Source organism: Schistocerca piceifrons, chromosome 2 (genome assembly GCF_021461385.2).
Source record: "Schistocerca piceifrons isolate TAMUIC-IGC-003096 chromosome 2, iqSchPice1.1, whole genome shotgun sequence".
Lineage (NCBI taxonomy): Eukaryota > Metazoa > Arthropoda > Insecta > Orthoptera > Acrididae > Schistocerca > Schistocerca piceifrons.
In genome coordinates, this window is record NC_060139.1 from 1100407748 (window position 1) to 1100421294 (window position 13547).

The 13547-nt window shown below is 40.1% G+C and overlaps 1 protein-coding gene across 1 annotated transcript in view; it reads left to right on the forward strand.

Annotated features, from left to right (window-relative positions):
* LOC124774881 (E3 ubiquitin-protein ligase CHIP) overlaps positions 1 to 13547 on the forward strand; it is a 111519-nt gene that overhangs the window by 26014 nt on the left and 71958 nt on the right. Inside the window, exons 2-3 of the mRNA XM_047249529.1 lie at positions 6269 to 6467; positions 6554 to 6681. Of these exons, the coding sequence (XP_047105485.1) occupies positions 6269 to 6467; positions 6554 to 6681 (327 nt within the window). The remainder of the gene's footprint in view (positions 1 to 6268; positions 6468 to 6553; positions 6682 to 13547) is intronic.

The following is a 13547-nucleotide window of genomic DNA, read 5'->3' on the forward strand; positions in this document are numbered from 1 at the left end:
TAACACAAAATAAAAGCCTGACACTGACGTGTTTCGATGAAACTAAGTACAGAATGAATGTTGACTAGATGACTTGCAAGCACTCTATGAAGCTGATAGAAGAAGATGGTCTGTTCATCCTTCTTAGAATATACTAGTTTTAACAGGCATCAGTGCCTAGGTAATCTACAGAAAAGTAATAAACATGAAAACAAGGTGATATTTTCTTTTCAAGCTGGTGGGCTAACTTGCCAAACATTATATAGGAACCTCGTCAGAGCATTAGTTGTTCATGTTGAACCATCAGATGTACCTAGAAGTCACTACTGCTACCTTCCACAGCACCAGTAAAATTTTTCCCAAAAAATTTGGCATGCAAGCATACTCTCACCATTTTGTACGTGCAACTCACCTTGAACTCCCAAGCTCCCTTAGCCCTAACTCACCCACACCCATTGGTCCATCACTGTAAGTTTCTCGTACCCATCCACCTCCAGTTTCCTACCTCACTCACTCATTCAGTGCAGCTCATTGCCATTATCTCTTTTGTGTCTCTCTGTCATTGTCACTTGTGTCACAGCCACAATCCTGTGTGTTCTGTCCTACAACAACAGTTACCTCTCACTGTCACTGTCTCCCTCTTGCTCTCTATTACCACTAATATCTCATCCCTTCCTACTGCTGCTCCCTCTTCTCATTGTCACTGTCTCTCTCTTCCTTGTTGTCATTACCATACACTCTGTCTCTCATTACCACTGGCTCCCACCCACTCCAACTTCCTCTGTATTCCTCTCCACCCCCAGCTCTGCCTACTTAACTCTTAGCCTATCACTGTTCTATCACTGTCAGCTATGTTCCGCTGCTACCTGACCCTCTCTTTTTCTAACACTGGTATTGTCTGTGTAGAATCTTGTACTGTAGGAATCGAGGGAGAGGTTGATGTTTGGTGGCTGGTGTCCTCTTTCCACAACACAACTGCACACATGTATTAACCAGGGTTCTTTATTTAGATGAACAGGAAGCAACTTATCTTTAAGAGTGCCCACGTGTTAATCTACAAGCTCTTCTGTAATAGTCCACGTTAGCCTCACTGCTGGTGAAGTAGAAGACCTGCTACGTGATGAACGACAGACACCAAACTGGAGTGTGAATTGGTGCGTCAGTGACAGAGCGACTGCGCTAGTGTCTGAGACTGAGCCCTCCAGTCAGCGGAGGTGAAACACAGTCACTGTCTGCCATCTTTCAGTTTCTGTTTCGTCTCTTTGCTACTGCCACTATCTTCTTCTCTCCAAGCATAAATAATTGTGAATATGTTCACATGCCATAAGTTTTTGGGAAAATTTTTAAAGGTTTTGCGGAAGGTAGAACGAGGCAGCTGGTACCCCTCTGATAGGAGCATTTTTCCGCTGGTTCTCTTCTTCTCCTTGCTGCAGCAGGGCAAGTTTCTCATATGAAAGAAAATGTAGTAGTCAGTAAAATTTAGATAGTTTCTAATTATGGCAAATTGAAATAACACAAAACTAATTTTACACTTCAAACAAGACTACATGTGCAAAAAAATTTTACATGTGCCTCGGTACATGGGGTTCCCAGATGTTAATGGAGACACTTCACAGCATATTTCTCCATGCTACGTCACTTTATAAACCGTGTTTTTGCCTCGCACCAGATTTTATGTGTGTATTTTACATGTGCAAGTAGCGTAACTTTTAATATCTGCATCTTGGAAAGAGATAAAGATATCAAGAAAATTTTCAAGTTTGTTCGAGATCAGGATCTGAGGAATACATTGTAAAAATTACAACCATTTGCTGTGCATAGCCATCTCAGAATCCACAGCAGGTTTTGGTACTAAAACATTAGTTTTTGAGACATTTCTTGATAATGGGTAAAGACTTTTGAAAGTGAGGAGATGGCTCTTCTAGACAATGCTTAAAGAATGTATTATTAAAATTCAAGCAATTTCCTGCAGTTATTTATTGTTTAGATTTCGCCTCATACTGGCTTTTGTGTGTAGAAGTAGGGTAACTCTGAACCTCGTATATCTTGGAAATGGATAAAGATATCAAGAAAATTTTCAAGATTGTTCGAGATCAGGATCTTAGGAATGTAATGTAAAAATTACAGCCACTGCTGTGCGTGACTGTCTCGGAATCCTCGGCTGAATTTTGGTCTATGGGTAATGGCAAAAATATAGTAAAAAAAATCTTTTTGTGGTGTTTTACAAGAAACCATCCGTGAACTAATAGTGCCTCCGTAAGTCTGATCAAGCCCACCGTAGACCACATCAAAATACAAGAAGAATCAATTAATTTGCTCCACTTGCCTAGGAAAGAGGTAGTGTTTAATATCATACTTATCCCTGTATTGGAGGATCATGACAGTAACTCAATTCTTTTGATGGATATTCAAATGTTCTTTAGTGCAAGGGCTATCCAAAACACGCATCATCACCAATAAGATCTGAGTTACGAGCACCAGAAAATCCCATTTTAATGTGCGGCATTTTGGAACATACAAGGTACGCATGCTGTCATATGCATATCAATATAAATGAGAAGCTGCAGACAGGCACAGTTAAGACACACAAAGGTTTTGGCCACAGCTTTTGTCAGCAAAAGAGAAACACACACCATTCATACAAACAGCAAGCACACCTCTCTCTCTCTCTCTCTCTCTCTCTCTCTCTCACACACACACACACACACACACACACACACACACGTGAAATCGCCATCTCCAGCGGCTCAGGCCTACATCTCACGCACACATGACCGCCAACCCCTGCAGCTCGGGCTAGGCCTGACTTGCCATGGGTGGCAGCCGTGAGTTTGTGAGGTGAAGTGTGCTTGCTTGTGTGTATGAATTGTGTGTGTTTCTCTTTTGCTGAAGGCTGTGGCCGAAAGCTTTGTGTAAGTGTCTTTTGATTGTGCCTGTCTGCAACTTAACAAGTATTCTCTATGGTGAGTAGCAATTTAGCTTTTCCTGCGTTGTTGATAGTGTTACGTGGCAAATTAATTTGCAAGATCTGTATAATACACTCCTGGAAATGGAAAAAAGAACACATTGACACCGGTGTGTCAGACCCACCATACTTGCTCCGGACACTGCGAGAGGGCTGTACAAGCAATGATCACACGCACGGCACAGCGGACACACCAGGAACCGCGGTGTTGGCCGTCGAATGGCGCTAGCTGCGCAGCATTTGTGCACCGCCGCCGTCAGTGTCAGCCAGTTTGCCGTGGCATACGGAGCTCCATCGCAGTCTTTAACACTAGTAGCATGCCGCGACAGCGTGGACGTGAACTGTATGTGCAGTTGACGGACTTTGAGCGAGGGCGTATAGTGGGCATGCGGGAGGTCGGGTGGACGTACCGCCGAATTGCTCAACACGTGGGGCGTGAGGTCTCCACAGTACATCGATGTTGTCGCCAGTGGTCGGCGGAAGGTGCACGTGCCCGTCGACCTGGGACCGGACCGCAGCGACGCACAGATGCACGCCAAGACCGTAGGATCCTACGCAGTGCCGTAGGGGACCGCACCGCCACTTCCCAGCAAATTAGGGACACTGTTGCTCCTGGGGTATCGGCGAGGACCATTCGCAACCGTCTCCATGTAGCTGGGCTACGGTCCCACACACCGTTAGGCAGTCTTCCGCTCACGCCCCGACATCGTGCAGCCCGCCTCCAGTGGTGTCGCGACAGGCGTGAATGGAGTGACGAATGAAGACGTGTCGTCTTCAGCGATGAGAGTCGCTTCTGCCTTGGTGCCAATGATGGTCGTATGCGTGTTTGGCGCCGTGCAGGTGAGCGCCACAATCAGGACTGCATACGACCGAGGCACACAGGGCCAACACCCTGCATTGTGGTGTGGGGAGCGATCTCCTACACTGGCCGTACACCACTGGTGATCGTCGAGGGGACAATGAATAGTGCACGGTACATCCAAACCGTCATCGAACCCATCGTTCTACCATTCCTAGACCGGCAAGGGAACTTGCTGTTCCAACAGGACAATGCACGTCCGCATGTATCCCGTGCCACCCAACGTGCTCTAGAAGGTGTAAGTCAACTACCCTGGCCAGCAAGATCTCCGGATCTGTCCCCCATTGAGCATGTTTGGGACTGGATGAAGCGTCGTCTCACGCGGTCTGCACGTCCAGCACGAACGCTGGTCCAACTGAGGCGCCAGGTGGAAATGGCATGGCAAGCCGTTCCACAGGACTACATCCAGCATCTCTACGATCGTCTCCATGGGAAAATAGCAGCCTGCATTGCTGCGAAAGGTGGATATACACTGTACTAGTGCCGACATTGTGCATGCTCTGTTGCCTGTGTCTATGTGCCTGTGGTTCTGTCAGTGTGATCATGTGATGTATCTGAACCCAGGAATGTGTCAATAAAGTTTCCCCTTCCTGGGACAATGAATTCACGGTGTTCTTATTTCAATTTCCAGGAGTGTATTTTCCTGTTCTGTGCCAATTGTAAATCTCAGACTATAAGATGATAATGTTCTGTAGGTATTTTAAAGGAACATATTCATGTAGACTGAAATGTTTGCGATCAGGCAATTTGTGTCAAAATTAGACCTGTATTAGACTATGGTAACATTGGTTTCCGTTTATTGATTTGATTTATTGCTGGTTTCCGTTTATTGATTTGATTTATTGCTACTTGTGGAAAATATCATTTTATACCAGAAACATTTTGATTCAGATGTATTTCTGTAAAGAGTACAAGGTTTCTTCATGACAATTGGGACAAATTTAAAAGATTTGCATATTTAAAGTTATTTGGACAAGAATAAAAATATTCAATTTTTATTTAGTTACAGTGAAATATTTCGAAAGAATTTGTAAGTATCTAACATGACTGTACTTAATGTTTAAAATTAAAATAAAATAACAGACCATTAGAGTGACTGTTACAAAAAAAAACTCATCCCCTAAAATAAAGAGTAAAAGCAAGCCATAAATGCATCAACCAGAAAAGGGCATATTTTTCTCCCAGTAGTGCTTTCAGGGATTCGAAAAATCAGGCAGTCCTAGTGCTAGTCACTGGAATTGTGATGCTCTAAACTCGTTCACTGAAACTGAAATGCAGCTGCTGTACAAAAAACTGACCGTGGCAGACTTCAGTGCTCTGCACATAGGCAGGTGATCAAATGTGAAACCAGTGTAGTCCAGTATCATTGCAAGTGAGACCCTGTCAACAAGTAGAAGAATAAATTATTTCTGGAATGAGCACCATATTCTTCCAAGAATACAAAGAGGACTTAATTTTCTCTGGTGCTTGCAGTGTTTCGATGTTAGGAGCTGTGTAACTAATTTTACCAAATGTATTGTTCACACTGTTTGGATGGCAAATTGACAATCACATGTAACACATTTCTTCACTCATAACTTGTAACACACTGCTGAAACATTAATATCAGTAAAATATGAAGTTTCTTATATTAGAACACTGTTTAGCATATTCCTTGAATATAATTTTTGTAGTTTTAGATGTGTTACACATAGCAGGTTATCCATGTTTTATGTCAGCCTAATGCCATTTTAATAGGTTAAGGGAGTTTATGCATCTGCTTCATTTACTATTCTTCAAATTCCTACCGTCATCCAAATGTTTGCACTCAATAGCCAGCTGGAACCAAAGTTATGGATTTGTTGCCCTCGTCAGCTGGCAGGACCACAGTGAAAGGATTGCTGTTGAGTGAACTCAGTTCTGTTCTTGTCAAAAGCTAGTGGTTTACGTTTTAATGGATCCTACTCAGTCCATACACCTGATGTATTTATATTCTTTCCTTATAATGAATCTTTTCATTGTTTCATGAAATATACGTATTGAAAAGTCGAATTAGGAAAAGACTGATTGCTACTTACTGTAAAGAAGACACTTCCAAGTTGCAAGACAAGCACAATTAAGACATTCACATATAGTTTTCGGTCACAGCACACACGCACACGCACGAACACCAACTTCTGCATCTAGGGCAGAGATGCTGGAGTTGGCAGTCATGTATATGTGCGTTTGCGCCTCTTTTACTTGACATGTCTTCTTTATGGTAAGTAGCAATCTTTCTTTCCCTACGTCATTGATATTCCTGTCTGGAGTTTCCATTAAAAAGTAGAATTAGCATTTCTCTGTAATGATTTTCTATTCAGTGACTTATGCTGTTTCTCGAAGTAAACTTACAAATAAGCCAGTGTTTTCTAACAGTTAGTACTTTTTTGAAGGAGAGCAGCCTATATTTTTATCTTCTAAATTTTTGTTGTTTAAATATATTTCAGATAAAAAATCCAAATGTGCCAACTTACTTCACAAACAGAGCACTATGCCACCTAAAGACAAAAAGGTGGGAGGAAGCGTGCCAGGACTGCCGAAGAGCGCTTGACATGGATCCAAATTTAGTCAAAGGACATTTTTTTCTGGGGCAAGCTTTATTAGAAATGGATAATTATGATGAAGCAATAAAACATTTACAGAGAGGTTGGGTTGCAGTTGTGTTAGTTTTTAATTATACACTCCACTACATCTTCAACTTCTATTTGACATTTGGTAATCCTCTCTTTCAGCAAATGATCTAGCTAAGGAACAGAAATTAAATTTTGGTGATGACATTGCAAGTCAGCTAAGGGCAGCCCGGAAAAAGAGGTGGAATGTACAAGAAGAAAAACGAATTGCACAAGAGATAGAACTACAGGTAAGCTTACCACAGATTTGATATTTCAATTTTGTTGAAGTATTATCAGTTGCATAGTATACGGATGTTGATATAAACAATTTTCGGTAAATATTTAAAATTGTAGTAGAACATAGTTTTACTTTCAATGCACGAAGGAGCCTTACTTCGTTCACACATCCAGTCTTTCCCTTTGACTGTGTGAAGCAAGCATCGGTGGCGCAAAGGAGTAGTCTGATTGCACTGGGAGGCTGATAATGTGAATGGAATAACAAGGTTTCCGATGTGAAGAAATAACATACCAGATGCAATTTTTTAACGCAAGTAGTGTGCTATTTCCTCACATTGGCATTCTTCAGAAACAGTTGCTGTAAATTATGAACAAATATCTAAATGACATGATTGATTATTGTGTTGGGTGGAGACGTGTGAGAGGGAATGCTGACGTAATTGCTGCTCCGTGTTACTAACAGAAACCATAATGTTTAACATCATCATGCAATTTTGACACTACAACTGCTAGGGAGCTAGTGTTTGCAAAAATTAAAAAAACTGGGAAGTCACATAAAGTGTTCCGGACAGTTCCGATATGTGACAAAACCGAGTGTTGGAGCCACTGGACACCTTTTAATGTGCCACTTACATGCAGTTAGCATTGTTAGCAAAGTGCTTATCACAGAGCGTGAACATGCCTCGTTTTTCTTTCAGTACTTGCTCTAAGGGGGACAAGCAGGTTGCTAGCTTGTTGATGTACAGAATATATAATAATAAATCAATTTTTAAATATACAGCACGAAAATGGGCAGTATATTTACAGTGTGAAGCTGATATTTTTATAAATCAGTACTTCAGTACCTTTGCCGGTGCTATATCGATACTTTTTTCGGTATACTGATGGCCGATAAAGATATTTCTTTAAATACCGACATATCGGGTTCGCAGTATTTTTAAAAAATATCAACAGTCCTAGTATAGTGGTATCTAATGGGCATTCCTATTAAAACAGCAGCATTTTTATTTACGTGAAGTTCGTGAATGGTCACTTTTTGGCTTATCAGTTGAGTATAATTAATTGTGTGGTGGAATAAAATCCAATAATTCATCATTTTAAAAACCTCGGGAGCAAAATCGTGACTTATCTATTAGCAGATACAAATATAACAGCTCACGTACTCCATCTTCATTGTGATATTATATAATTGTTTTTATGTCTCAGTAATCGTGCAGATTGTTAGTATTTCTGTTGCTAGTGTATAATTTTGTATCCTTCAAACATTGAGTAATTTTATCAGAAACAGTACCTAGATATGGCCATACAAAAACTGTTTTTGGTTGTTATTCTTTTGTGTCTCTGATTAAAGTTATTTTATCTACGAGATTGACGTGTTTTTGATTGGTTTTATTTTTGCATAATGTGTCCTCTAAGCTTTTAGGTTAACTTGGTATTTATAGTCAGGATTCAGAGAAGATCTACTTCTTTTTCAATTTTTTCTTTTTCCAGTGATAAGTTGATTGGTCAGTGTATCACAGAATGAAAACATCACTTCGTCGATCATTCCACAATATGGGAGTAGCTTGGGAGGATCTTTGGTAAAGAAGAATCTAATTTTTCTATGGCAGGAGGTGGCTACAGAGAATGTGTGGCTGACCTTAGCAGCTGTCTCTTTGTAAGAACACGGATCCACAATGTTTGTGGCTACAGCACCTAATGCTACGTTTGGTCCACCAGAGACCTCACATGGAGTGAGCTAGTGGTTGGTACTCACTGGGTCCCCAGCTGGTACTGCTGTTGTTGTTTACCCTTCCTCATGCCAGGTCCTCTCTTCTATCCTCATCTTCTCTGCTAGTTACTGCTTATTCATTTCTGATGCTGCAACAGACTCTTTTGACTCTCTTTGTGCGAGACTGTCTTTTCTTTCTTTTCTTGTTCAGACTTCTGAAGTTTTTCCTCCATTTTGGCAATCGAGGTCTTCTTTTTTGCCTCTCTTCTTGACTACTGCGGGTTCCCAAGGGACAGCTCACAGGTTTCATGCACGGTGGGTGAGTAACGTGTAGCTCCCAGCGTGTGGGTTGGCAGGTAGGGCTTGTGCGTACCACCGATAAAGTCCAGGCTCAGGGAGGTGTAATTGCCTGAGCTGTTGGTATCTTCTCAATCACTAGTTGATTCTTCCGTCTGGAGTTCGGGAGATGTGACACAGAGGCGTCCTCACACACTACGCAGTACAGCATATTGTGTTGTGTTACGAGATAAGATTTTCCTATTCGCAAGAATTTTTATTGTCTCTGTAGTAGTGATCATTTGCGCCCAATGCATATTATGCTTGCTGCTGCCAGTCTTTCATTCATTATCAATTCTCTTGCAAACAAATGAAATATTGAGACATTGTATCGCTCACGATAAATATTGTAGGTGTGTCGAATTGGACAGAGAGATTACTATAGTTATTATTCAGAACTTACATTTTGATTTCTGGATTACAATTGAAGATACAAAAAAATGTCTACACTGGCTTATGGTGAGACTTAACCCTGTACTACAGTGTCAGCATAGTTATTTTCAGATTGGAAGATTAACTGTTTTTCATTTCACAATAAAAAATCTGTGTGGCACAGCTTGTATTTGCAGCTAACGGTGTGGCAATATTGATAGTCACTGTTGGTGGCAAGTTTAATCGCCTTTTTCCTACAAACTATTTCAAAATTTTATCCGTGCCAACCGTTACCTGCACAATCGAGTGAGCATTGCTTCATACTGTACAATATACCAGCCACTTAAAGGAATATCATTTAATTTAAGAATAGAGAAGTATTTTGTAACAGAATGTGTTTCTCATTGTTTTCGTCGTGCTTGAGGAATGCTCAGAAATGAGGTGCAATGACAGTGTAAATTACTTCTCATCACTCTCCAGCAGTAGTTGTTAACTATAACTGGGGCACAAAAAGTTTGTTTACGAAAATGGATATGTGTAAAATTGCTAGGTAAGCTCTATTGAAATCCATGTCCAAATACTAGCTTCGTCATTCTGTCTGTAGCACACGCAAATGAAAACTTCAGTATCAGTGAAGACCATAAAAGGCTAAAGGGGAGGTTCCATGTTCAGTCAGTATGGGCAGCAAGAAAAACTTCCATTACAAATTGTTCACTATTTCTATTCAGTAACAAAATGTTTAAAATACACAAAATACCAGAAACGTGAAACAAGAAAGTACTAAATCGTGTGCTGTAAGCAGTACAGTCTCTCTTAGAGACAAAGTCAAAAAATAATTTATTTACTGCAATATTACTGCTAAATGCTTTTACATCATCTGTCAGACAAGCTCACTCCTGAATGGAGAGCACTCAAGTGTGTGTGTGTGTGTGTGTGTGTGTGTGTGTGTGTGTGTGTGTGTGTGTCTATATATGTATGGAAACATTCCACATGGGAAAAATATATCTAAAAACAAAGATAATGAGACTTACCAAACTTACTATCCGAAAAGAAGATAAAAGAACTTTGTTGAAAAGTGAAGCTATGTGTCCTCGATTGTATGGTGTACCTAAAATTCATAAAATAGATTTTCCTTTAAGACCCATAGTCGGTGCCATCAGTTCTCCCATTTATGGAATAGCAAGATATTTAACAACTTGTTTACAACCATTTATTGGAAAAACTGACTCATATATAAAAGACTCGCGTCATTTTATTGAAAAACTAGAGGGACTAACTCTGGCCCCTGAAGATATTCTTGTAAGTTTTGACATTGTGTCCTTATTCACAATGATTCCTGTTAATGAAGTTATGATTTTCATAGCGGATATTTTTCCAGAAGATTTGACTGTTCTTTTCAGACATTGTCTTACATCAAGTCAGTTCCAGTGGGATAATGAATTTTATGAACAACTTGATGGAGTAGCAATGGGTAATCCATTAGGCCCTGCGATTGCCAATCTTTACATGGAGAAATTTGAACAATCAGCCCTAGACAAAGCTAATAACAAACCATCTCGTTGGTATCGATATGTAGATGACACATTTGTGGTTTGGTCCCATGGCAGAAAGGCCTTGGACGATTTCTTTGATTATCTAAATAAAATTCACCCAAAAATACAGTTTACCATGGAAATAGAAAAGGATAACAGAATATCTTTCTTGGATGTCTTAGTTATGAGACGGTCCGATAGAAGCTTGGAATATAAAGTTTTTCGGAAGGCAACACATATGGACAGATATTTACATAAAAATTCTAATCATCATCCACAACAAAAAAGGGGTGTCATAAAAAGTCTTGTCGATCGAGCGGAACGGATATGTACACCTGAACATTTGGATGCTGAAGTGAAACATCTGAAGCAGGCTTTTGAAAAAAACGGCTACTCAAGAAAAGAGATAAATAGAATTTTGCGTCCAAGGAACAGAAGACCAAAAGATAAGAATGAACCACAACGACAGAAAAATACAGTAGTTCTCCCTTTTATTAAAAAAGTAACAGATCGGATCGGTAAGATTTTACGAAAACATGACATAAAACTGGTCTTTAAACCAACAAAGAAAATAAGTCAAGTACTACGATCTGTGAACGATAAACGCCCTCCCCTGTCGACATGTGGTGTGTATAAAATTCCATGTACCTGTGGTAAAGTTTGTATTGGTACTACAAAAAGAAGCGTAAACACGCGACTGAAAGAGCATTAAAGTCTTTGTCGACTTGGAAAAATAGAAAAATCAGCTGTAGCGGAACATGCTCTTCAACCAGGCAACCACCAAGTGAAGTTTTCGGATACCGAAGTTTTATCTACAACGTTAAATTACTATCCACGGCTATATAGAGAAGCTATTGAAATTTATAAACATCACGATAATTTTAATAGGAAAGAGGAGGCTATGAAACTTAGCGATACACGGACAGTGGCTCTACAAAATTGCTAACAATTTTTATCTTTGACAAGGTGGTAATCGATAGTCAACCTTATCTTTGCTATGGATTATCACTGCTCATCACATGTTACCTGAACCATGCCCCCTTTCTCACAATATATAAGTCGCTCTCAGACACCCGACCAGTCAGTCGGCAAGACTCAGCGGAGCAACGCCTCTGAGGAAGTCCAGCACAGTCCTGGACGAAACGTAAGGAGCAGAAAAGTTCTTGGACCACGACGTCACATCCCGGAAAGTATATCAAAAGCGATGATGTGACTTACCAAACAAAAGCGCTGGCAGGTCGATAGATACACAAACATACACACAAAATTCTAGCTTTCGCAACCAACATTGATAGACACAACCGTTGGCTGCGAAAGATGAAATGGGAGATTGCGAAAGCTAGAATTTTGTGTGTTTTTTTGTGTGTCTATCGACCTGCCAGCACTTTCCTTTGGTAAGTCACATCATCTTTGTTTTTAGATATATTTTTCCCATGTGGAATGTTTCCCTCTATTATCGTATATGTATATATATATATATATATATATATATATATATATATATATATATATATATATATCTAAAAAGAAAGATGATGAAACTTACCAAACAAAAGCGCTGGCAGGTCGATAGACACACAAACATACACACAAAATTCTAGCTTTCGCAACCAATGGTTGCCTCGTCAGGAAAGAGGGAAGGAGAGGGAAAGATGAAAGGATGTGGGTTTTAAGGGAGAGGGTAAGGAGTCATTCCAATCCCGGGAGCGGAAAGACTTACCTTAGGGGGAAAAAAGGATGGGTATACACTCGCGCGAGCGCGCGCGCGCACACACACACACACACACACACACACACACACACACACACACATATATTTTTTTTACGCCCTATCTCAAATGCTCATGGGAGTGGCGGGGGAGATACTATCTAGTATTTCCCCGGTTCGGAAATATCGTAGATCTGGTGCTGATGTGCAGAGCAGTCTGAGCTATAGTGGGGAAGTGGGTAGTCTGCACATGACCCGTGTTTACATTTAGTGATTTTGCTGTTTGTTCTTCGTTTACTGTTCTCATGTCAGATGAAAACAAAACAAATTTCTGTGGCCGGGAGCTATCAAGTGAATTAAAATACATTTACATAATTACAGAAGGCTGAAATGTGTTATTAGTTTCAGATTTTATTTTATTTCCACCTTTCTGGCGGTCAAGCATTAATTGCCTTGCAGAACTATGAAGTTCTTTTTGTCAGTTTGCTAAAGAAATTTTCTTTTATTAATATTTTCTGCTGAGGCAAACAATATATTTGAAACAAAGTGTTTAATTTCACACACTGTTTGCTGCATTTCAAGTGCGCATTTTCAACTTCTAGCACGTATGGCATTGTGCCATAAAAAAGAACCAAACATGAGATAACACAGTACTGCTACTCCAAGAAAATTTACATTCCGAAAACCACATTGAAAAGCTTAATATCAGGTCATGGCCTACTTCACTAGGAATCTGGACAAACGAATGTGCACATTTTAGTATGGGTAACGAAATTCCAATGCTCCTGGAGTATCCTCTGATGTTATGTTTTGTTTCTTTAATGACATAATGTAAGATCTTTTAATATTTTACACGTATGAACACAAGGGCTCCCTACAACATCGTAGCTGCGCACGTGCGGTAACGCCTGTCATCTGGCGCTCTCTGGCAACTGCAAAAACAAACCTATTTCTAACAGGTTGCAGGAAAATATTTCGAATGGTGGTTTGAAAAACGTTACTATCGAAGTAAATTTCCTTTTACACAAGTTGAACTATGTGCGAGAATGTACGATGAATTTCTTAAATCACAGACAGTTTGACTCTCATTTGAAAATAAACTCTTTGATGGCGAGCCATTTAGATGAATTTTGAGCCCAGAAGATCAGACATTTATGTCGTTATTAAAAATTTTAGCAGCACATTTGTGTGATGTATCTTAAATTGTAGTACGCGCAT